The sequence below is a fragment of the Dendronephthya gigantea genome, unplaced genomic scaffold (genome assembly GCF_004324835.1).
Source record: "Dendronephthya gigantea isolate DGI-Jeju-01 unplaced genomic scaffold, DenGig_1.0 000077F, whole genome shotgun sequence".
In the NCBI taxonomy this organism is placed as follows: domain Eukaryota; kingdom Metazoa; phylum Cnidaria; class Anthozoa; order Malacalcyonacea; family Nephtheidae; genus Dendronephthya; species Dendronephthya gigantea.
Window position 1 is genome coordinate 863,782 of NW_021163087.1, and position 25,635 is coordinate 889,416.

General features: G+C 35.4%; 2 protein-coding genes and 1 long non-coding RNA gene across 3 annotated transcripts; 1 reads left to right on the top strand and 2 right to left on the bottom strand.

Annotated features, from left to right (window-relative positions):
- Positions 1–1,175: 1,175 nt before the first annotated feature.
- Positions 1,176–12,376, bottom strand: LOC114532014 (protein dispatched homolog 3-like). Its single transcript, XM_028553612.1, has 10 exons — positions 12,151–12,376; positions 11,610–11,795; positions 6,879–8,129; positions 5,960–6,228; positions 5,363–5,587; positions 4,640–4,765; positions 3,773–4,046; positions 3,448–3,575; positions 3,174–3,263; positions 1,176–2,355 (listed from the first exon to the last, which is right to left on the bottom strand). Exons 2-10 carry the CDS (start codon positions 11,785–11,787, stop codon positions 1,705–1,707), a joined length of 3,192 nt encoding a protein of 1,063 aa, XP_028409413.1. The 5' UTR covers positions 11,788–11,795; positions 12,151–12,376; the 3' UTR covers positions 1,176–1,704.
- A 4,518-nt stretch (positions 12,377–16,894) lies between these two features.
- Positions 16,895–17,958, top strand: LOC114532080. Its single transcript, XR_003687922.1, has 2 exons — positions 16,895–17,195; positions 17,794–17,958. It is a non-coding gene; the product is annotated as an uncharacterized LOC114532080 (long non-coding RNA).
- Positions 17,959–18,476: 518 nt separating this feature from the next.
- On the bottom strand, positions 18,477–23,541 carry LOC114532043 (potassium voltage-gated channel subfamily A member 2-like). The gene is made up of 4 exons (XM_028553632.1): positions 22,445–23,541; positions 21,583–21,789; positions 20,256–20,384; positions 18,477–19,514 (listed from the first exon to the last, which is right to left on the bottom strand). The coding sequence occupies exons 1-4, from the start codon at positions 23,286–23,288 to the stop codon at positions 19,279–19,281; spliced, it is 1,416 nt and encodes a 471-aa protein (XP_028409433.1). The 5' UTR covers positions 23,289–23,541; the 3' UTR covers positions 18,477–19,278.
- Positions 23,542–25,635: the final 2,094 nt, after the last annotated feature.

Genomic DNA, 25,635 nt, shown 5'->3' on the forward strand with positions numbered 1-25,635 from the left:
ATAAACATGCAGCACAATATCATGTGAACCATGCCTATCTCGGTACTCGGGAGTTTCGCTAATTTTCGATGTTTCTAGGTATTTGCTAGCTATAGAAGTTTGACACTCAGCCTCAGGCAACACATGCACATTCTATATTCTAATCCTAATCGTGAGGTAAAAGTATTAAACAGTTTTAAAATTAATACGTTTTAACGGTAGTAATATACCGTTTCCAAAATTATGAACTATAAAAATTCAGCAGCTACAAAAAGCAGCCGCAAATTGAGTAAAATTGAAGAGTTTGGGTGCAAAATAGTGTAAAATGTAACCAACGGCAATGTAGCCGAGCGAAAATTTTATAAAATTTTGCAACTAAAATTTCCGATTTTGTCAATTTAGGATGTTCTTCGCAACCGTATTCAGTACGAATCTTCGTACCTCAAAGACTTAGTTCGATAACAGAATGCAAGGTCTATATTTTCAGTTTATCAATATAGCTACTTCAGATAATCGCTCCGCTGCATGTTTATTCGTAACTTTGGATTTTTATTTTCGAAGTTCCGAAATTTCTTAAAAGACTTTTTGATTATCAAAGTATTTGATCCAGGGCCTCATATTTTTTATATGCTGCCAATAGTAAGAGGAAGAAACGAAGAACTCTTGAAAAAAATAACTAATAATAATATAGCTACTGCCGTTATGAGACCCTCTACAGGGTGTATCAAAAAAAAGGTAATCCAACTTCAACACGCTATTGTACGTGAACTACTCAGTCTATGAACGAATTTTTTTCACATTCGGAAAGATCAGGCTTTTAACTATCGGATGACATGTTTTTTAATACCAAATGGTGAAAAAATGAGCAAATAGGAGGCTGATAAAAAGTGTTAGTCAAAATGCATATTTTCACCTTTGAGCCTAATTAAAGCAGTGCATAACAATAGAAAAAAACAATTAATCACAACATGTCACAGCTTGCACTGGTTTTATGCCGCATTGCTTAGAATGTTCTCCTAATGTGATTTATTCCTACTTAATATGAATATGCGGGTCGCTTATTCAAAAGCAAAATTCTTCATTTAAATCCCAAAGAGATTTCATTTTCAATGGTTTTAGTCCCAACTCTCAGAGGTGAAAATATGCGATTTTGACTAACACTTTTTAGCAGCCTCCTATTTGCTCATTTTTTCACCATTTGTTATCAAAAACATGTCATTCGATGGTTAAAAGCCTAACCTTTCGGAATGTGAAAAAAATTCGTTAATAGAATGAGTAATTCACGTACAATAGCGCACCAAAGTTGGATTACCTTTTTTTTGATACACCCTGTAGTTGCAGAAAACGTCCTTCAATTCCGGAAGCTATGATATGACTAAAGTAGTTTTCGAAACATAACTTTCATGAATATGATCAAAAACATTGACTACGATAAATCTAATAATTGTAAATAAGCTCAAAGAGTTCAAAAGCGCGATATGGAATCCTAAATATAGATATCGGGAGATCTAAAACTTGTTTTTCAAAAGCTCAAACACAAGCGACGTTTCTGTTGAAAGTGACACATTCCTTCTTTAAATAATGATTAAGATTGTCGTGTAGAGAAAAAATATAAGAAAGGTCTCTTTCCAGTGGAAACACGCCATAATGAAATATCAAGTGATTGAGGGAGAGTGTAAGCTTTAAGAAACCAGGTTGGAGATCTCCGAGTGATTACTTAAAAATTTAAAAATCGCTTGTTTCCTTCAATTCATGTCCCTCCAACTTGTTTTTATCGAAATACCCTTTGCCATCGCACAAAGAGCAAACTATACCTTCTTTAGGTTGCTCTTGCTGTTTTGTTTTAAAGAAAAACTGTTTTAGTCTTCTTCCCACAACTAATATGGAACCTGTTTCACCTTCAGGTCCAATCAATGCCATCACAGTGGGAAACAGAAACACAGAATACAGAAATGAAAAACCAATTGTTGCAAATATGAATAGTCCAAATTGGACGAAAAATAGAACCTGGGCAGCCAACATGAACATCGATGCACCCAAAGTTGAACAAGCGCCGGATAAGACAGAAACACCGACATGTGATAGCGCATAACGGACTTTGTATGATCTTGTTTCGTGTTGTAATTGCATATAACCCTCTGCCAAATGAACGACGTAATCAACGGCAAGTCCCACAACTAAGGTAAGATTTAATGATTCCAATGGTCCGAGTTTCCAACCAATCATATTGATAACGCCAAGCACCGTACACGTGATTAAGGCGATAATAAACGTTGCTAGGAAACCGACAATGAAGTTTGTAGTTGTAAGCACAAGGATGATAAGAGCCATAGTTATTCCAATGACGATTCCTGTCAATGCATTAAGCACCAGAATCTAAAGGAAAAAATAATAATCTCTAATGTCACATTTGCTACCCTAGGATTTTATTCAGACAGTATTATACAAACTTTTTCTGGGTATGTTTGTTCCGTCCACCTGCACGGCTGATGCAAAGACAGACAGACACAAGTATGTTGTACTATTGTGTGCCTCATGCAAGATGGCGGAAAATAACTTGATATCAGTGAACTCAAATAAGACAGGAACGTTCACTCTCCGACTTTCCCTCATTAATGAGTGAAGCCAAAATGGCGGAACATGAAGCCCCTTGTCTAGGTATGATATCCAGGCCTCTGGCGCGGAAATTTCAAAGGAAAATCATAATTGCCGCATTCTTTACTTACGAAATTTCCGCGTGGAGGCCTGAATCATACCTACAAGAAAGGCTTAAGTGTCCGCAATCTTGGCTTCAAACTTCCGACAGAGTGAGCGTTCCAGTCTTATTTGAGTTCACTGCTTGATATACGATCTACTAAGGGGCTATGCGGTGCAAGATGCTTTACTTCAAGGCTAAAGACGCCTTCACTTTGATCAAGGTTTAACACGCAGCCAGGCTCCTAATCAAAATTTCCTAATCAACTAATCATATTGTCTTCATTTGTAATATAATTATTGCTAAAATATATTGGATTAGTTTTGCAATCTAATATTACAAAACATTAGTTGAAAAAATTCGCCATATTATTTGATTACACTAATGGATGTTTGTTTCCAGGACTTTTGACATACTCGGCACGAATACCAGCGTAATATGGGAGTGTATAGTTGGTGGATTATTCCTTGCGGTATATTTAATGACATAACATTTTTACCTCCTGAACTTTTAACCAATGCCAAAAGTTAATGTTCTTTTGTACGGTGGCTTGAAATGCATTGTTACAGGAAGGTGGAAATTTCTTCATCTGAAAACACATTACATAAACAATGAAAAGTCGTAATAAGATCATTATAAGACTGAAATAGCTTGAAAGTTTCATTAAAGTGTTACAGTAAATCTGATTTTACTATTTGTAGCACTTGCATTGACCTAGAATTTGAACCCATTAAAATCTTAATGAAAGTAAATTAAAATGTACTTGTACATACTTTGTTAGTCACAAAATTCTCCCAGTCTCTATAAATGGGCAGACCTTCTTCATACCCTAGTGACAATGGGTTGACTGTGGTATTTACAGCAATCGCGACGTAGGAAAGACGTTGTCCGTATGCGTTACCTAAAAACACAAGCACAAGACAAAACAACATAAATCAGTATTAGAGTTTTCAAGTCTTAATTTCAAACTTACAGCTGAAACCCAAATATTATTGAGTTTACCTCTGCCTGGTGTTTAAACTATGAATTAAAAGCGCATGCGTGTACACCCCATGAAGAGGAAACGTCTGCACACTATATGGAGAAATATTTTCTTACTTTTCGATGTAATTTTGGTTATCGTTTTTGGATCAGGAACACCTCCTAAGAGACTTTCATATTTCTTGAAATCGTAAGTTGTAGCGTAGTTAGGAGACACGCCATCGGTTATGAAATATCCAAGACCAACTTCAAAATAACGATAAAATGAATCAGACAGCAAAGAAATGTTATAATGTTCCTCGTTGTTTTCCATCAAAATCCTCATTTTATTTGAATTTATCACAAACGAGAAGTCTGAATCATTCGGATATTTCGGTTTCTTTGCTTCCTCCTGCACAAAGAAAAAAGTAAAAACTCTTCAGTACTAATTCTGATCATTAAACATAAGAGCCATCTCTGATGGCTTATCTACATGCAGTTACTCTCTGTATACAAAAATATGTGAGATGTTTAAATTTAATAACAACGACATTTCGCAAGAAAATCGCTTTCTGTAATCACGTCTTGTTGAAAGTAAACGTGAGAAAATTATTTCTAGCCTGACTTTTGATGTTGAAACCGTGCAGAGATCCTTTTTCACAATTTTGCATTTTTTGCATTTTACATGAAATTTTGCATTAATATTTGGAAACCATGCATGGTCGCGTGACCTGACGAAGTAACCCCATTGCGTGGATAATTCTTTCACTATGCGACAGATTTGTACAAGTATGAACAAAAGGATAGAACAATAAAAAGGGCGATAACGTGTTGCCAACTTACACGTTCATAACCCCAGAGTTTTTTTAACACATTTAACGATAACGAAATTCGATTATTCGCATTGACCCATGCACCACTATATTACAGCTCACAATAATATTTTACTGCATAAAACTACACATATAAAGATTAAAGACCTATGTATAAGCGTATTATTCAAACCTTTAAATATTCATTCATTCTTTCAAAGACACAGTTGATTTCAATCTCTCCAGTAACGTCACTTCTTCTCAACCTTAAAGACTTTTCTTCTGCAGGCGAAGGTGATTTCAACTCTTTGCAAAATTTCTAGTGCCACGAAAAGAATGCATTACGATTTTTCTTATATAATTAGGTTCTTCCTATTTATTTTAGCATGAAATGTGGTATAACAACTGCCTAAAATAGACAAAACATTTATCTCGACGTTTCGACCCAGGGTCTTCGTCAGGAGATTTGTATGAAAGACTACATCATACTAACTCTCCTGACGAGGGCTCTCAGGTCGAAACGTCGAGAAGTGTTTTGTTTATTTTAGGCAGTTGTTATACCACATTTGATGCTAAGTTGTTTGAAGACGCTGCCATGCTGCTCCCAGGTTATATTGGAACGTATCTTTCTATTTACGTTTTTTTGTTGCCTGTCTAAAGCCAATGAATGCATGCTTTTATTAATTTTTGGCTTTCTCGGACAGACACATGCACTCTGGAATATTTTACCAGGAGGAAAACAAAAATACAATACAACAATACCCGTTAATAATATGAAATACAATTTGAGGAGACCTAGTTTTGCGTAACATTAAATATATGTATAAGCACGTGATAAAATTCTGAAAAATCAGGACAATAAAAGGAAGGAACCTTAAAATTAATTAATAAGGCAGTGTAGTAATACCAAACTTACCAACATTTCAGTCTGGCATGGTGGGGTATTCATGTCAAAACTTCGATCAAAAACCGTTTTTCCTTTACATTTAAAATCAGTATGATGACATTCACTTCTGTCTTGTTGTTTCAAACCCCAGATGATGTTAACAACCAAAACAAGATCTTCTTGACTGTTCTTGAAAGCATTATTATTCAAAACGTCAAACTTCGCCCAGTTTGTGTCACTTCGCCAAACTTTTACCTAAACAAATGTATTAAATTCTATTATTTTTATACGATTCCTATAGGCTATTAGCAGATGTGATCGATTGTCATGCTGACTACGTTACTGTGTAATTGTTAATTTTGTATATATATATATATATATATATATATATATATATATAATTATATATATATCATGATGTAATTGTAATTGTCTTCTACAAGCGCTTTCCAAACAAGATATTTTTTGCCAAAAATGGGAAAAAATGTCGACAAAAGCATCGTTGCGAAGCCCATAACTGTTCTTTTTGTCTAATGTTGTGAATCGAGGGTATATCAGAGGATAACAAGGGACAGCAAAGACAACTGATATCCGAAAATGCTTTGCAGCTAAAAACGTAATACTTACCTGTTCATTGTCGGGTTCAAGTTTAGTGGCGAATGAAATAGACACTCCAATGATAACTATTGATACAACAATTACAAGCCAACGAACATACTTGTGCGTAATAATATTTCTATAAAACCAACCATCGAAAAACCTGATGACATAATCTAAAATCGTCTTTCGCTTTTTTCTCGAAGATCCTCTATCACCACGGCCTGAATGTTCCAGTAAATCATTTTCTGTGATTGAATTGTGATGCGAACAGTAGAGGGCACAACAGCAACATCGACCTTGAGACAAGAGACATGAAATAATCTTAATAGAAAATATAGCGAAATCATGAATACTTTTAGTGTATTTTTTTATCATCAGGGACAACAACTTCCGAAGCCATTGTTAAAAAAATTAACAAATATTCTCCGAAGGTGGAGTCGCTGCATGAAGTGATTGATTGATTGTTGAATATAGCTTTGAAACTTCGGGGACCTAAGTGTGCTTTTTGAGTCATTTTTTAAAAGTGAAAGATCAAGAAATTGCATGGTAATTTTAAGAATTTGACGTGAAATCATTATTCACCTCAGGCTTGGTGAATATCGACTCTGTCTTCAGTTTTCCTCACATTGCTTTATATGTGAAAGCGTTACACATTTTGATATAAACCCCGTTTACAACTTAATTTATTGGCAGGACACAACTAAACTAGTTACCCGTGCCAATATGCATGATTCATAGGCTTTGGTAGCCTAAGCATGGATGAAATTGTGCGGGGAAGGAGATACAGATGGTCTTCTATAAACATAACTTCACCAATCAAGTTTTTTTGTTGTCAGTTAAAATATAGGATTATTACATGATTATAAAAAAGAGGTTATAATTGTTTGAAGTACCCAATTAGGAGATGACCAGACAGTGCAATCTTATATATACGTAAAAATCATACCTTTCCGTCTTAAATGTTGGAAGATTACGACCGTTGGAAGAAACAACATCGCTGAGAGATAGTTGACGAAGATGAGAATTGCCGAGAAAATACCAAATGAAGATATTGACAACAGCGGAGATGGTGCATTGGAGAGAAACGCTACCATTGTTGTAATAGACGTCACAAACATTGTTTTAGAAGCTTTACGATAAACATCTGACAATCGATGTGCAAGACTCAAATATTTGCTACTAGCACTCTGCTTCCATGTATCCAGGAAAACAAAAATGTTATCAGATCCAATACCGAGAATAATAAAGATTGACAACACATGAAATACTCCAAAATATTGATAGTCCAAGACGATCCTGTACAGAAGATTGGTGATGTTGAAACTTGAGAAGATACTGAATATTCCCCAGACAGTTATCCACAAGGATCCAGTTTGAAACCAACAAAATAGGAAGATAAAACATAAACTCGCCATAGCTAACATCATTGCGTTCAGAATTTGACTCTGAAGAGCTGCTGTCCACATGGCGTAGTTGAAATAATAGAATTTCATTCCGCCAACACCTTCTTTATATTTTCTATCGAAAGTCTCCATGAATAATTTAACAATTCGTTTGTCAAGTTCTTTGATTTGCTCATCTTTTCGATCAATGTCACTTCTGTAGCCGTCTAAAGGCCAGCCAGTGAGCAATAAAGATCTGGTGTGTGATGAGGATACTTCAGTTGGTGTAATCTTTGCATGTTTTCCCAAGTGAAAGTTTAAGTAAGCATTCGCCTTCTTGTTCATTCTTGCCGCATATATTACACCAGCGATATTCTCAAAGTTTGGATCATAAAATGTTGAGTTTATTCCAGCATAGCTTCCATCAAAAAATCTCAATATGGATAAAGGTTTCGCACAGGTGCGATTTGCACTTCCATATAGTAAGCACAGCGATTTTTGATAGTCTGAACGATTATATTGTGTCTCTTCAAAGTATTTTATGGTGAGTAAATTCTCCCGTGAAAAAACATTATCGCCTTCATAAACTAATTGAATTGGTTGATATTTAGTGCCTCTCTTGAGCTGTCTTCCACCTAATTGAGTGACTTCCTTATTTTCACTAGCGAATAGCCATGCATCAGTCCGTAGCTTGGTTGAGTCTTCAGGCAAGTCCAGCGGTAGTTCATCGAAATTTACAGGCAGAATATTGTATCCAGAAATGAATAGAACCACGCTAAGGAGTAGCATCAATATGTGCATCGAAAGTGCGATACCTGGAAAAACAACAATAAAACATGGACACTAATAATATAGCAGAGTCACGAAGTATATATATCCGACGTTATAGATATAACCTCCCCCAGTAATATTTCTTGGTGTTTCCAGCCTGTGATTCCTCTTACTCTAACACTCTCTGATTCCTCGTACTCTAACACTCTCTGATTCCTCGTACTCTAACACTCTCTGATTCCTCGTACTCTAACACTCTCTGATTCCTCGTACTCTAACACTCTCTGATTCCTCGTACTGTAACACTCGAAAGTAAGTAAGAACTAAGAGTAAGAGTTCTTCGGGGAACAACTTTTGAACGCAAGTTTAAACCCGGCTCAAAAGTGAAACTGAGATGATTATGTTATTGTCAGCTTCCAAGGTTTCTAGTACTTAAATCTGTTTAACATATGTTTGAAGACATCGATATAAATAAACCGGGATTACCGCATCGGGTGAAATCACGAATTTGAAAGTAGCTACCAAGATGACCGCTATTTACGTATTTGCATTTTTTCCTGGACTATTTATAGATCAGTGAGCCAATACTAACTCGAGCTAAGAAGTGCGGTGTGTATGCCATATATGTATATATATGCCAATGGTCTATGCTGAGAGTAAGAGGAAATTTAGCCCAATCAGATCAAATTCGTGAAGTTTTTGAAAAATAAGTATTGCCTGGGCCAGTTATGTGGTTTGGATCAGAACTTGAGAGTTTTCAAGGCCAAGTATTAAAGATGGTACAATATAAAACAACATGGTACATTGTGATTTATTATGATACATGGCAGCTGAACCAACAGCAACAGAATAACATTCGTCATTTACCGTAAAATTCCGTGGTTTCGTGCGGAATGCAAAATTTTAAACAAGAAAAGGTGTGAACTGATCTCTGGTATCGATTTTGGAAAATATTTTGTATTTTCTTGAGAAAATTATACTTCACAAGGAAAGTACACCAAGATGGCCTAACATTTGACTATGAACAACTGAAATTCATGATGCAGGTTGGTTAGTATTGATATTTGCACATTAGTAAAAGTTGTGTCAGATTTGTGTTGTGTTAAGTAAAAAATGGTTGATGAATCTGCCCCAGAACAAACTTTACTATTTATTGTAGGGCACCACAGTTAATAGAATATACATGGTTTGGAGACTAAATAAAAGTACAATACAGCTCATTAACTATGTTATTGTCCTCATTTATGCAAAAAATGGTCCTCATTTATGCAAAAAACTCCTTTCTCATCACGTGTCTATTGTATTTTAGCCAAATTTACCAATGGCATTCGTCTTGCTAAGCTCCTCATGCAACCTTGACTTGAAAAATATGTTAATTATAAGATTGCTATTGGTTTATCTGTGCAAAATACAATAGACATGTGATGAGAAAGGAACAATTTTTTGCATAAATGTACCTCAACATAGTTAATGAGTTGTATTGTAGTATTATATGGTCTCCAAACCATGTATATTCTATTAACTGTGAGGGCACCAAGGTGTTATTAGTAGCAATATTTGCAACGACTAAGAAAGTAACAATTCCAGCTTGAAATCTTAAAACAAAACTTCAACTAAGTTAAAAATTGAGGCAGTTTGAAGATTGCATGTAAAAAAATTAGAGTAAAGAAGAAATATATCATTGTATGATGCTTTTGCATTTTGCTAATTTAGACCACAAAGCTAAAGCCAACCGTTTTTTGCTTCTTGTAAAACAGTCATTGATTGATGTTCGCAAATTATGATGGTAGAGAAAGGTCATAAGAGCAAATTAGCACTCCAGGGAGGTCTACTTGAAAAACACTAATAACAATCATAAAAATGAATTGTAACAAATTAAATGTTTATGGCGATTTAGGAATTTTATAAAGAAAAGTCTTCATTGACCAATTAGTATGGCTTAATTCAAATGATAAGGCTATATATTATATAATCATTGCTTAATAATAAAGGCAAAAATTGATTGGTTGGTACAGAGTTACCAAGAAGTTCTCTAAAGTATTTCATGAACTCTGTAAAAACAAATGAACTGCTCAAAATATCTTTAAATATTATTGACACTGCTGTGAGGTAAAACAAAGCTGAAAACTACAATGCTGCATGGAGTACTTAGTTTCTTACAAAGAAGCTTAGTAAACTATCTGTGGTGCTCAAGAGGTGTAAATTCACTAGTTGTACAATGTTTGTTATACAGGTACTATAGATGTTAAGAAACACATTTTTTCAACTTTATCTTTCCAAGTCATTATGAAAAAAGGAAGTCAGCCTAATTCTCAATCTAATCATATGAAAATTTTATTTCATGCCCTATAGAATAATACAATCTTACTACATGAGGATGTGCTACTTAAATTAGGCAAGTCAGTAAAGTAAAATTTGGAGTCAGATTTCGAACGAATTATAATCATATTCTTGCATGTTTGCATGGTGACAGTCGATAAGTAATTTAGCTTGTAGGTACACCACGTAAGTATTTAATATTGCAAAGCTTTCGGTCCGTTAACCCAGGCCTTTTATTGCACTGATGAAGGCCGTAATAATACTTATGTGGTGTACCTACAAGCTAAATTATTTATTGAATTATAATCAGTCAGTGCCTTAGACCAGATATAATCAGCCATTTTACACATGGTTTTAAACAACAGCATAACAGCAAAACAATAGTTGGTGTTTCACCATATAGCCTACTGTTCTCCACTTATAAATATGACAATATGGTCACAGGGTAATAAATATAAACTCAGATTTGTTTATTGACAATTCTTCTGAACATTGAAAATGATTGCTTTTTACAATTTACAAATGAGAGCTAGCTTTAATTAAACAACTCAAATTATGTAGTTAAATTATCATGCCATTGCTTGGGAACACTTTTCATTAAATATATTAAACCAAGTGATTTTGAACAAGTGATGAAAACCCTTGTCACAATCTTATGCAATGGTATGAGAATAAATATATCAGGGTATATCCTAGCATGTCTATATACATTATCTATATACATAATCTGTGGCAAAATTGTGACAGTAATCGTGACAGTAAACTTGCCATCATTTCTGTGATTAGACTGCCATGTATAAACTTTGATAAAGAAAGCCCATAACAGAATTACCTGACAAATATCACTTATTACGTATATCATTGCGCCAACTGTTTTCAGGCGAAATCAAAATAATACTGTGTGCTAGAGTCGTATATCAAAATAAGTTAAGTACTTTATAGTATGTGTAAGATAACACATATTTTTTTCAAACGACTGTAGCTCAAAATGTGCCATGCTTTTTATTATGATATTAAGTATTAACCATTGAAAGCCCCATTCAAACAACGCTTTGTTATATTGTAACTCCACAATCCGACCTTCTTCCCAGAGTAAAAACTTTATTGATAAATTTTTAAACCACGTATATGATTAGATGAAGAGTCGTGCTCGGGAAACATGATACTTGTTATCATATGGAAGTAAATACAAAGTTGTAACTTACCAAATGCAAATTTCGGTCTCGCTACAATGACCGCACATAGACGAATAACGTTGCTTGATTTAAAATATTCCACATCATCTTCTGAAGATCTGTTGTTTCTTGTTTCGACATGATTCTCCTGTGTTTCGATGTGATTCTCAATGGGCAAAAATTCAGTTATCTGCTCGTCGCTTGCCATTATTAATTCTTTTTAAAAAAATATTTTATTTCAGCCTCTTCGAAACATCACAAGATGAGTAGAGGACGATTCCTTTATTACACTCTGATATTCCCTTCTTTATGGCAAAATTCCATATTGCCTGTCATGCAGGCCCCCACCTTGGCTTCTCCCCCGGGGGTTATACCCGCTGGTGAGAGAAACTAGCCTAACTAACTATGAATCAACATAGTTGTTAATGCTTTACGCGACAATTTCGGCAAATGCTTATCATATAGTCACGCTAAGGTGCTAGACTACTAGAGCAGGAAATATGCAATCATACATTTCCCTCACACTTGTTAATATAATGGCACGTACAGTAAGAGTGATTAATGAACTTACCGTTATTGAACTAACTCCCCAATCTTTTGATGAACTGTGCATGGAGTTTATTCCTTACAATCTGTAAGACGTTTTCATGTTTATGGAATATTTCGCTCTGGTCTTTAGAAGAAGGATGAGGGGGGGCGTGGAGTAGGAGTAGCAAGATCTCGTGTGTGTGAATGTCTTTATAAGAATTCCATGATGAATTTTGTCAAATAAAGACGATAGTAAAGCAGTATAAACGTCTTTCTTTAAGGATACAAGATGAATTTGAAAGTCATGTGCAATTATTTGACAGGTGTTCTACCACCCGCTGACTTAATTTGGCAATGTTCATTTGCATTTGCTTTGAGCAGGTTTTGAAAAAATTCCAGTCTGCAGTGTTTGTCAATTCCTCTTGTCACATTTACCAACTTCGTGATTCGAGACTTTCGATTCTGGAGTATAACGCGTGGTCTTACCCTTCGATTTCTGCAAAAATGCTTTTAAATGCATGCGTGATGCGTTAACGCCGTTACATGCGTTTCAAAAGTGCCTTGTCATCTTTCATTTCGTAAAGTACCTCTTATCGAACTATGCAATTATGAGCTTAAGATTCTTCGAGATGATAGTTGATCGATGATTGCAAAGCCGTAATAAACTTTCGCATAACAAAAATGGAGAATGAGAGAAGCGAGAGAAGAATATTTAATATTTGGATGATATATAATGATTGATTTTCTTCTCAGATGCATGGGAATATTTGTTGGTGCATTTCAACATACTCCAAGCTGCTAACAGCTTCATTCGCAGATAATTTTCTCGACTAAAAGTCACGAAAGATATCTAGGTAACTAGGTTGATATTATCTTCGAAGAATTTTATGAAAGTTTTAAGTTGCGCATCCGGAACTGCGGTGTGTGGGTGTGTGAGTAGTGTAATAACAGAAAGTTTTTAAAATTATTCGGTGACCATGCTCATTGCAGGTACCAAGTAGTGAGGTCGGTCGGCACATTAGGAAAGGAGTGTTAGCGACATTGAAACAAATAATTGGGTATTCCTCCTCTTTAATTAAAATCATGTCATTCCAAGCCAAGTTTGATACAATCAATTAAAGTGTCAATACAATATCCTTTTACATGCGAATTTAATATTTAAAGGTTCAAATTGCGTTTAGAAATTAAAGGATTGCATATTAAGAACAAACCAAGAACGCTGAGAACAACTCGGAACCCGCAAGTAAAGCAGCATTATCTGTCATCTTTGCTTCTTAAGGGCGTTCTCACTGTCCCGGATATACGTTATATAGTGTTTACTAATGAATCTCGAAGTGGCGTGATCTACATACAGAAGATGTCAAGGTAAAGAAATGTATTCCATGGATATACGACTATAGTCTACATCATATCTAAGAAAAATTACTCCCTATAAGGAACAAATAACTATGTCATCGTCAGTGCAAATAAATAAATGATAGTAGTATATAAAAAATGGCGAATAACATGCAAGACCAACTCATAGGCCTAATTTACATCATTTTGACTTTATTTTGCGTCAATTACTCTAAAACAAGTCTCAGTCATTCTGCCGTCAGGGCATCTCAAATCTTCCTGAAATGCACCATGTTAAAATCTAGGAGAGATTGAATTTTGACATTCTCACATTTCATATGATTGTCCAACTGTGTATATCTTGTATCTACACGGAGAGGCTGCTCTGTCAACTGGTCATTTCTGTTCTCCCTAGAGTTGCACACAAGAGTTCGTGGACTTTGACTGACGTAATTAAGCTGGTAATCTTCCAGGACGCTCAAACTTCCACTGAATCGCTCTTCTTTCTTTGCTGACGAAAGCGGTAAAGAATTTGTAAATTGAGCTAGTATTGTGTCACCATTCTTAATAATATCAGAAATTTTATTTTCCGTATTGGATGTTGTTAATGTTATATTGGGTACTACCCTGTTCTTATTTGAATTTCCTCCTGACATTGAACCAAGGATTTTTTGCTTGGTGTGATCTTCATTGCAAACCTTAAACCGACTGCTGTAATAAGTGTCCTTGTCCGCGTCAACCTCGCTCATAATATTTTTTGATGAATCGGGTTTCGTCTTTTGACTTCCTTTGCTGTAAGATCCAAATGCTTTGTATTTTTTGGACGATTTCTCCGATATTTTTTCGTCGCATCTCTTCTCGTGCTTCAAATGTCTACAACAACAGAAACTTTTCAGTGGCGGAAGTTTTTCCTGAAAAAGAGAGTTGTTTCGAGCTAAATATCCAGTCAAACATTTTTGTTTGCAATCCAAATGATCTCTTTGTAATATCGCATTAATATTCTTGTTCATTCGTGTTACGCACAATGACATATTGCTCCAACTACACCAAGTACTTATAACTTGTATATGACCTCCAAGCCTTTAAAAATTAGCTGTATAGAGCGCAAAATGATCTACCAGCTTCATCTAGTTTATCGTTTTGTAAACAGAAGATAAACACACAAAATATCGTTGATACTTGTTATTATCCACTGTGTGTAAATGGGAACATGCACGTAACCATAGCCACCGTACCACCTGCTATATTTCGGCCTAATAAATTAAAATTTTGCATGTATTTTAAAGCATTGAAGAAAATGCTGCTGGAAAGACGTAACTATCAGACACAGACATTAACTTAAATCGTAGAAATGACGTAATTCTACTCCGTGGAACAAGATTTGAGTTTTAAAAAATGCATGATGAAAACAAGTTTACTGCGATATTTCGACTCTAGCTATTTCATTGTCAAGTCATTATGAATAATTTACCAGCATTCATATTTTATGTGCAAACTAATGAAACAGAATTAACAGATAATACAATATCATAGGATATTGGAATGTATATAACACTATATACATGGTTTCTGTATCATGTGAAAAAATTAAGAGACCAAGAGATATTCAGGCGATTTTAGCCCTTTATCGCTAATGCACGGGCTTAATTCTCCTATTTTTGATTGAAAGGCTTTAAGAGTAGAATTGGGTGAAACTCCGAATTTAAGGGATAATATGCATGGTAATACGCTATACGTTGGTTTGAGAAATCATAGTGGAATGAACTTTTAAATTTCCAGAGAGGAAATTCAGGAACCTTAGATTTCAAATTACCATGTGCACCTCCCGCGCTTCCCACCAAGGAACGAAAAACGGTTGTGATACTACACTACTAGATGTTATGATGTTTTTGGGCCAGGCCAGGGATAGCAGCCTTGTAGTGTCGGAATATGTTACCTTACCGCAGTGTTCGTTTTATCTGCTAATTTGATGAGACACAATAGACCGAGCTGAGAAAGAGACAATAAACATTCAATTAACCATTTCTGCCACGGGATTCCAGGTCGCATTCCATTTTCATACCTAACTGAAGTAGATCAGTGTCAGGAAGTAAATAATTTAGTGTAAAGTATTTAGTATTGAAATGTCAAGTATTTAATGTCTTAAACAAACACGTGCCTACTGTCGTGAGTGACTACTGGCCTCTCTTACTTGACGAAACCAAATATGCTCCCACACTGGTATTGCGAAGTTCATATCTGCCAGTCTGACCACTTGTACACGAATGCGTGTGCATGGATGCATGGAATATCAAAACTCTCGCCGCCTTGTGATAATAGTTTGGAACTGAAATACAACTCGATATTTTGTTATTTATTGCTTGATGTTATTTATGCTATTCATTGATGTTTTGGAATCATCAGTCATGGACCTAGTTGGCTCAGAAATGTTATGAATATTGCTTTTGTTAGCGTCAATATCATACATATGACTTTATCATTACATCACATTGTCCATTAGGAGAAAGAAATTTTGTATGCTGTAACATTAATGAACTTACATTTACTATGCTATCAAGATCATGCAAGTACGAGGTAAATAATTTAGAAACATTGTACCATTTCATTACCCTACGAAACATGAAAAATAGAATTTCTAAACACAGTACAAACTCTGTTAACGTTTCACTAAATATGTTAAATTATACCCAAATATCATACATTTCATATTCTGCCACCTACTGCTTGATCTTCACTACAATAACGAAATATATCAACCGCTTTGTTCCCAGAAAATTGAAAGTTAATTAAGCAAACACAGACACTGTTTGCATGTTATTTATCAAAAAGAACCAGAAACATCAATGAGACAATGTATTCAGGACCCGAGCTGAAACCATAGTCAATAACTATTCTATGTTTTGATCTATTTTCGTGGGAATAAGGGCCTGCAATCATGCTGTACACCTTCCTGTAATGAAAATGTCTTTAGATTATAAAATTTGTTCCGTAGAGCAAATAGTATCATAATATCTTGGGTGATCTGTCACAGTGCAGCTACAACTGATCTTGTAATTGAGAAATTGTTCCATAAGCCTACAAGTTAAAGCCAAAACTGTAAGTTTACTGGTTAAAACCAAAACGATTTGACGAGCAACCCTTTGCATGTACTAATGAATTAGACAAAATAAAGTAAAGTAGAGTGAATTTCTATTTAAGGAGAACACATCAAAGATACATTTGTTATCAATGTATGTCCTGGCTAGGTTCTTTAAATATTATAAATAACTATTATAATATATCCATAAACTTCCAAATCAGCTATAAGGGCTTTTGACACGCTACAACGGATTCCGGAGGATTGATTATAAAATTTACGGAAGTTAATTTATAAGCCATGAAATAGAAACAAACGTTTAACTGCATGAGGACTGCATAAAAGCATCGTCAAATCAATTTTTGTTTATAGAACAACTGAACAGAGAATGAAGACAATCTTCGTAGTTTTTATTGTGCTTTTGGCCACTTTTTCGACCACGCAATCTCTTAGTTGCAGTTGTGAAGGAGTATCATGTACTCCTGTGAACAAACTGAACTGCAGAGGAGGATTTACATTGGGACTGTGTGGGTGTTGTAAAGTGTGCGCCAAGCTTGAGGGAGAGGAATGTGGTGGACTATGGGACACACTTGGAAGATGTGACAAAGATTTAAAGTGCGAAACGGAATCGGATCTTCCGGATTGGTTATCTCAGGGTAAAGGAAAGTGTGTGCCAGGTTAGTGACGTCATGATATTTCGTACAGTAAAAAAACACCATAATACTTAACAAGTTAAGAAAAACTACAAACTAAGCATCACTCAGTGTAATAATGTATAAACCATCTCGTATTTGGAGGGCGCAAGCTTCCAAGGACACTTTGGATGGTAAAAAGTGCAGCTAAAATGCAGCCTCGTACCAGGCGCTTTAAAATAGGCGACTACAGTTTTTTTATATAGATCTTCGGCTGAGCGAGTGCGCGGGGGGGGGGTGCTAAAATGTTTATAGGGTGACCATGGGCAAAGCTGCTGAAAGTTCGCCAAGTTTATTCCCGTGCTTCTAAATAAATTTTATTGACTAAACGTTTCACTGCTAGTGAGCTCAAATTATCAAATTATCCAGTTCAAGCATGGGATTTCAAAAAAGACTAGCACTATAATCTACAGTATTATGTCATGTGACGATGTTGTCATTTTACTATGTCGTCATCTTGCTCAATGAATAAAACCTTAGTTTGGAAGTGTTGGTGTTAATTCAAGCCAATGTATTTTTTATCCCTGCATGCTTTATGACTCGTGTCAAAGGTTTAGTTCTTTTTCTTTGTGTTTGAAAACAGTTGAGAGAAAAACCTGAAGAACAGATTACTTTGAAGACAACTGTCCACTGAAGACATTTCATTTTTGTTATATTATATACATCTTGTAATTTCGTGTACGTTTGTGTTAAGTTTTTTTCCTGAGTAAGCAATTAAATAATTCTAATCAGTTTGATTTCTTGTTTATTTTTGCATAAATACTTTTGTCAGCGACTGCGGAATCGTGGGGAGGGGGAAAGGGTTGCCCCAATCTTTTTAACTAAATACCAAAGAATCTCTTCCTTTCAAGTTAAGTATTCTCAGGCAATAAAACTATGATCAAGTTAGACGGAGTTTACGTTGAAAGAAATTCAAAACATGCAAAATTTGGGTCATTTCTAAATCATTAATCATAGGGTCCCCAATGTTATGAGCAGAACTGATGCGCAGAAGCCGCTGTGAGCTGTCTCGAGGATGATCCCCGATAAATTATCGAAGTGTGTTTAGATAAACCAGTTCCATTATCGTAAAGCGAGAGCTTTGAGATTCCATGTCTTTGTCTAACCGGCAGAAGTTTTGCCTGTATAATGTCGATTGTAGGATACTTAAGTATGATATTAATATCCTGTCAAAAAACTTTATATGAATGTTTTTAATATGAACAGCGACGATAAATATTATAAATTATAGTATAATTATATATAATTACATGAATTAAACCGCTATTGTATTTACAATATAGCTACAGTCTATAGACAATATATTAAATATGGAATGGGATAATAATAATATCACGAACAGCAAGCAGTAGCTTGTATAATTTACTACATTACATCATCATAAAACTATGACAAAAAATCATGCTAAGGCAGAATGAATTAAATTTACAACAGAAATTGCAATATTCCTCTCCAATAGAGCAACTAATGGTAATTAAAGTACCAAATTGATATAAATTACAAATATTCACAATTATTTAAATGTCAATTCTGGATGCTCGTATCGAGAAACCTTTTGTCGTCTTAAAGCCTAGCTCCCATTTGGCTGTTGTTTAGTACGTGAAACAATATCAGGCAGATATCGTTTCTGAAAAACTTTTTGTCTTATTCGGTTGTATTTCATCTCAACCAGCCACTACCGTTGTGAGAGGAGTGTAGAACGAAATAAATGGCAACAATAATTTAGAATTACATTTGTTTCAAACTAGCGTTGAATATTTTTTTCATATAGATTGCATTTCATGATCAAGACGCATATACGAATAGTAATTTAGGTATTTTAGCCCAGTGCTTAAAAAACAAGTGGAATGTGAAAGAAAATCAAAGTGAGGCTCCCTTTTTCTTAGACGTGCACGAAGACTCAATTTCTTGCTTAGTTGTGGAGTTACTGTTTTTTCAATCTAAATATTTCCTCCATGACTGACGGTAAGAGTGAAATATTACTTACGATAACAAATGAGTACCATTACTTCATGTTAGCACCTGCTGATAAATTTGTTTGAAATATCAAAAATTATATTCATGCTAGTTAAACGTTAGTTGGATTGGCTGGTCTTCTCTCACCATTGCCCAACATTCCTGATGTTTCATCCTCTTCCGAAGCTTCCAGTAAACCAAGTTGTTGTAATCGCTTTCTTTCCTTCTCTTTCTTTTTCTCTTCATCACGTTTATCCTTCTCCTGCCGTCTGCGATTCAATTCCTTCTGGTAGAATTGCTCGAAGTTTGACACCACCACAGGAACTGGAAGAGCTATACTTAGGACACCTGGAATAGAATAAATATATTTTCAGTGTCAATATAAGCAGCCGAACTCCGCGTCATAATTTGAACGGGAGAAATTTTTCGGAAATTTGTCAACAAAGTTTTTTCCCACACTATCTTGATACATTGGCGCAAAATTCTTGCAGGCAAATATCGCGCAATGTGTACAATTTTCGATTAAGTATAAAATTTCGTTGAAACGTTAAACTTTTGATCGGTGTGAGTTAGGAAAGTGCAGGTACAAAAAAGGACCTCATCTGGAAATAGGGGACACATACTGACGAATCCATTCGAGGTGCCTTTGTTGAGAGAATATCAATATATTCTTCTAAACGGGCGGATCATTTTGCTAATATTTACCCTCAAAAAGGACCTTCAGAGCTCCCATAATTGTACATCAGTACATATTCTGCCTAATTAAAGACCTAAATAATATGGTGGGCAGGAAAACGTTTTTGAAAACAAATACTCAAACTAAATTTTTTGAGAACACTCCCTCAAATTAGCGGAAAACAAATACTTAATTAAAAAATGTTTGCATGGTGACATCAATAAGTAATTTTGCTTGTAGGTTAGTAGGTACACCACGTAAGTATTTAATACTGCAAAGCTTTTGGTCCGTTAACCCGGGTCTATTACGTAGTGCATCTACAAGCTAAAGTGCTTAAATACTTAATCACTCAAAAGTGCTCTGATTCTCAATTGGTCGTTCCATTAATAATTTCAAGTTTTAACCATTCTTACCAGCAATCACACAAAATCCACCAGTTATTTTTCCAAAGAAAGTTGTTGGATACACATCGCCATAACCTACTGTTGTCATGGTAACAATTGCCCACCAAAACGAATGAGGAATACTATCGAATCCAGAGTCTGGGGACAAAAACGAAAGAAAATATACTTTAGTATATGAGTTTGCCAGCTGACATTTGTCGAACTACGTCGCAAGGCACTTTCCACAACAGAAACAAGGTCTATTCACAATGGCGGTCAAGTTTGTTCTGGTTTCTCAGTCAGTCTACTATAGCCTTAAAAATCGGCTTAAACTCAGTGATGAGAAATTATCTGATCTCATGACTTACTCAGCCTGACAATAGACTAGAAAACAGATTTTGCGGGTTGTTGAACTCGACCGCGGTTAAGACTTTTCTGCTTGCCCGCGGTTGTTGCAACCAATAGTAACACCCGCGTTTAATACATCACAGCATCAACAAATAAATAAATTTTCATACAGTCTGACTAAATTGGAATTGTTTTAAAGCGACATAATGCAGCCCATGCAGCCCTGTTTTTTTCAGATTATTTCGCAATTGTTTTGAAAATAGGATACTTTTTAGTATATTCAAAGCGAAAACGTTCCGGCCTATTCCAAGCGAAAAAGTTGTGGCCGAGTCATGAATAAGCAATTTTGAACATTCTCGAAAATTTCGTAATAAGTGTTAAAAGTTACACATGCTCATGCAATATACTTAGAAAATACTGTGTCTAAAGCGTCTAAATTCCACAAGCAATTGATATACAGAAATTACAACATGCATAATTATACCGTAGGTTTTTCAGACGCTGTCACGCATGTTTTTGCGTCTTAAATATTAATAATTAACATATGGAGCGAATTTGATTCCAAATGATAATTTAAGTTTTAGACCAAAAAGTATTTTTGTATCTGCAAAGCTGGGAAAAGTGTTTTTAGTGGACGACATGCGTATACATGCATATATTAAATTGTATTTAAGATAAAATGTGCTCCATAAAAATCCACACGGCATTTGAAGGATTGGAATTCTTTATTCGCTAATTATGTGACTTCACGCCTAATGTTTCATGTTTGAGAAATACCGTGATTATCCGGCTTTTTTACAGTATATTGTAAAGACAGATTAACAGCCGTTTTAGCCAACTAAGTAACCGTCTCGAGCTCAGTAAACTCTCCCCAATGTGGTTTTTACATGAAGTTTTATGGTAACCCACATATAGTTATTTTATTGAAAGTGTTCACTTCAACACTAATATAATTTTATTTGTCAACTCAACGAGCCTTTAAGTAACATAAAGTAAAAAAATTATTTACCTTCGCCCAATTCAGCATAGTAAATACAGCTACCAAATATCATAACACCAATAAAGAGGAAAAATCCCAACATGACAAGCTCACTGAATGAAGAACGTAACGTGTTTCCCAGGATCTGAAGTCCTCTTGAATGCCGTGATAGCTTAAAAACACGAAACACGCGAACGACACGAACCACGCGAAGGACAGCAATACTGCCGCCAACATCTTGAACAAAAATAATAAAACATTTATTAGACCAGATTAGCTAATCATAGACTAATAAAGGCTGATAATTAACAAGCTACCTGAAAACATTTCTAAGAATAAAATAAGGCTTCTTAAGATGTATCAAGCCATCAATATTTGGAAATATTTGGATTCCTCGCGAGGAATTGCGATGACGATAAGCTGAGAATTAGGTCCAGTCAATAAAGAGAAATAACGTAAATTATAGCAGCTATTTGTCGATTGTTTCTCATGAATTTGACTTACACATCAGTAGCTGGACTTTTGATTAACGCCTAGTCTAACATTTAAGCCTATCGTCACATGACGTAGAATCAAATAGTTTGTTTTGATAGTCATTATAGTCCTAATAGTTTCCTTAAAACAACGAGATTGACCAGCCTTCCTTGCGATACGATCTTGCCTTTCTTAAGTCGTTTTGAAAATAAGTTTTTTACCGTTATTTTGTCCTGCTGGAGTTTTAAAACACTCCGCGCATTACCAATATAGAGACAATTGTAACATGTTTTTGATTCAGAGGAATTGGAAAAATCTCTCAAAACTATCATACGTGCATGTTCTCTTAAATCTGCTTTTCTACTCTACTGGACATCTTAAAGTAGCCGATTGTTGTTTACGATAAAATGTATTATACCTTGAAGTGCAAGAGTGACATAGTACGGCAGAATACTCAGCATATCAATCACATTCAGTGGAGCTACCAAAAATGTAGCAATATTCGGACACGTTAATAGACGAATGACAAATTCAGCAGTAAACCAGCCAATGATTGCACTGTTAATCACAAACCAGACCTCCTCATACGGATTCACAAAGTTATCTTTCTCTGGGCACGATGTTATATTTCCTGGGCAATCGGGAGGTTTGGGATTGAACACGGGCATTGTTTCCAAGCAGAAGATAACCAGGGAAGCAGAGATAATGATGACTGAGAGAATGGCGAGGATTTTAGCAAGTTTAGATGTGTCAGGGTACTCCATTGTTTCCCAAATCACTTTACGAATCGGATTACTTGGCATCGGTCGCTCTTCCTCCTCGTCCAGAACACCGCTCTCGATCTGGAATTCATCCACAATTTCCTCCGGAAGTTTGAAGAAAACGCATTCTTTGTAAAACACATGAACAGGGACAGATTCAGGCCTGATTAACGAGCCATTGCTTTGGTAGAAATAAAGAATCGCTCCGAATGAACCTCGGTGTCGATCGAAAAAATATTCCCCTGTGTCTGAGTTGAAGAATTCGGCTCTTGTCGTTGCGCATCCGAGAAGCGTATTCGGAAACAGTTCCAGAGTCTCTTCAAATGTTTCGAAGCGCTTTCCACTGATATTGATCACAATAGATTTCCCAGTTGCCTGATATGATTTCGTACGAGAAGCCTCCATAAGCGCTCCGTGTGCTGATAACGTATTGTTTAGTAAGTGTCCTATGACAGAGTCATTGCCGGTACCTCGAGAAGCGTTTATTGTTGATATCATCATTATTCCGCAAGCGAATGTTTTTCTAGTTTTTGGTAAAATATTATCGCAATCACGCGACGTTACCTGCTAACCTCAAGGAAATTTTTGAATATTTTCGAAAGTGACGTTTTCAAAATTATCGATTTAAAACACTACAAACGATTCGAACTGCTACGAAGAGTCTTCCTCACTTGCCCGCTCGGGATGAAAAGCGGTGAAACATCAAATACACGGACCAATCGTCTGTATGCATTCATATACAAGTATCTCAGTTGGGTTTTGTTGTCAAACCGAGTTTTCTGGTTGGGCAATTAAGCAATGATTAATATTGCATTATCGTAACCACAATCGCTTGATGCGTTCTTACGAAAGATCCAGAGATAGCGTTTAGGGTTAGATTCTAAAAATCAACGTTAAGTATTTTCAAAGATAATTACTTAATGGGTTAAAATTTCCATTTAAAGTCTGATGCCCACTTTTATTGCCAATCACTTTCGTAATCTTTCGTAAAAATCACCGGCTATTTTAAACTTATAATATATTGGGTATTAAAAATTAACGAGCCGTATAGCTTTGCTAAAAATTTTAAACATAGGGGGTTCATGAGTTTAGTATTTATTCCTGATATTAAATATCACATGCACTTTACATTCTTATTTCTGGAAGAACAGGACGTAGTTATGTATAAGAAGTCGAAGTTAATGAAGGTTAAAAATATTTTAATTAGTTTTCGAAGACAATTGCTATGGAGACTAATAGTTTCATTTTGTGTACGATAACAGTCTATACCATAAGCATAACATTGGCTTTGTGTCAGGAAAACCTGATAAATATATAGTTAACTTGTTGTACGTAATAAAAATATCAACATACGTTATTGCTAAACATTTACAAACTTCACTATATAAACCTTATTTAATATTCTTTAACTACAGTCTGGTGATTAAACAAACTTCTTTTCCTTTTTCCTACTAAACTAAATTGGTTGCTATGCATGTCAAATGTCAATAACATCGGATTATAATTTATGCGGGACAGTTGCATGTGGTCTGCTTGAACTGTGTATATAAACTGCGTGATAAATACGGACAATATATGAGACCGTCGTCTGTGCATGGGTCGAACTATAGCGGATTTAATATGCAGAACTGATAGATTTAATTGAAGATTTTACAAGTCAATTAAAACGATTTTAACATTCTTTCGATCAATGATTTGTCACTTTGAACATAAAAAATTATCATTCCCCAGTGATGAGGATTTATCTTGCCTAGTGCAACGACTGCTTATATAGCATGGCATTGTGCATATATTATTATATATGAAAACATATTATTTTAGACAAAGGCGACAGACTGGAATAAATTTCCTCTGTATTAAATAATCATGAACAATATAGAGAACCACAACTCTCCACGTTTTTCAATTTTACCCAGGCATTGATTAACATTTCCTCGGCCCGTTTAAAGTTCAAGATTATCGTTTGTTAAAATTGCTTTGCACGTTCTTGAGGACGCTATTCGCGCAAACGGTTTAAACTATAATTATGTATGTATATGCTGCCATTTGAGATCCTGTCAGTTTAGCCTTTGTCAAACTATGTCTATCCTATAGGACATGATTATTACTTCAGCAGCACTTGAAGCTATACTTACTAAAATACTTGTTGAAGATTATTAGATACGAAAAAGGAACTGTAATACAGTTTCATATATATAGATCAGTTTTGGATCATGTGACTTTTGTCAAACACGTTGTTATTTCGTTTCATCTGGTTTCGTCAGTTTATAATATATTATCTCATGAATATGTAGTGTGTTTCTTGCTTTAAAGCCGAACTATGTAGTTCAAATTTAACAGGTTATGGGCCCAGAGACGCCGTTCGGCTTTTATGAGTTTAATATGAGAGATTTGATGCGAAATCAACGAGTTTGGGGCCAATATATTTACGAAGTTTAATCATGGCGTCAGGAACTAGTGACGAACATGCATCGTTGTTGCGAATTGAAAAGTTCCGCGGGGAGAACTTTCACCTTTGGAAATTTAAACTTCAAATGGTACTTGAAGAGAAAGACCTATGGGGCATTGTAAAAGGCGACGAGATCGAACCTACGGGCGAGGAAATTACTGATGCTCAACGCCGACAATTCCAAAGGCGAGAAAGAAAGGCTCTCGCGACGATTTGTTTATCATTGGGGGATGAACAATTATCGTTAGTTCGTTCAGCTACAACTGCAAAAGAGGCATGGGCCAAATTGGAAAGTCACTACGAAGTTAAGTCATTAGCGAATAAATTGTTTTTGCGTAAAAAGTACTTTACGATGTCCATGGGGGCGGATGAGTCGATGACTGAGCATATCAATAAAAT

What these genes read in the sequence shown, in the direction of transcription:
- LOC114532043 (XM_028553632.1), bottom strand. Translation starts at nt 23,288, where the DNA reads ATGATGATATCAACAATAAACGCTTCTCGAGGTACCGGCAATGACTCT. An exon ending in TGTCACTCTTGCACTTCAAG is followed by an intron (nt 21,790 to 22,444) that starts GTATAATACATT and finishes TTTTTGTTCAAG; the next exon opens with ATGTTGGCGGCAGTATTGCT. An exon ending in CTATGCTGAATTGGGCGAAG is followed by an intron (nt 20,385 to 21,582) that starts GTAAATAATTTT and finishes TTTTGTCCCCAG; the next exon opens with ACTCTGGATTCGATAGTATT.
- LOC114532014 (XM_028553612.1), bottom strand. Translation starts at nt 11,787, where the DNA reads ATGGCAAGCGACGAGCAGATAACTGAATTTTTGCCCATTGAGAATCAC. An exon ending in GAGACCGAAATTTGCATTTG is followed by an intron (nt 8,130 to 11,609) that starts GTAAGTTACAAC and finishes TTGTTTTTCCAG; the next exon opens with GTATCGCACTTTCGATGCAC. An exon ending in ATTGGTTAAAAGTTCAGGAG is followed by an intron (nt 2,356 to 3,173) that starts GTAAAAATGTTA and finishes TTTTTCCTTTAG; the next exon opens with ATTCTGGTGCTTAATGCATT.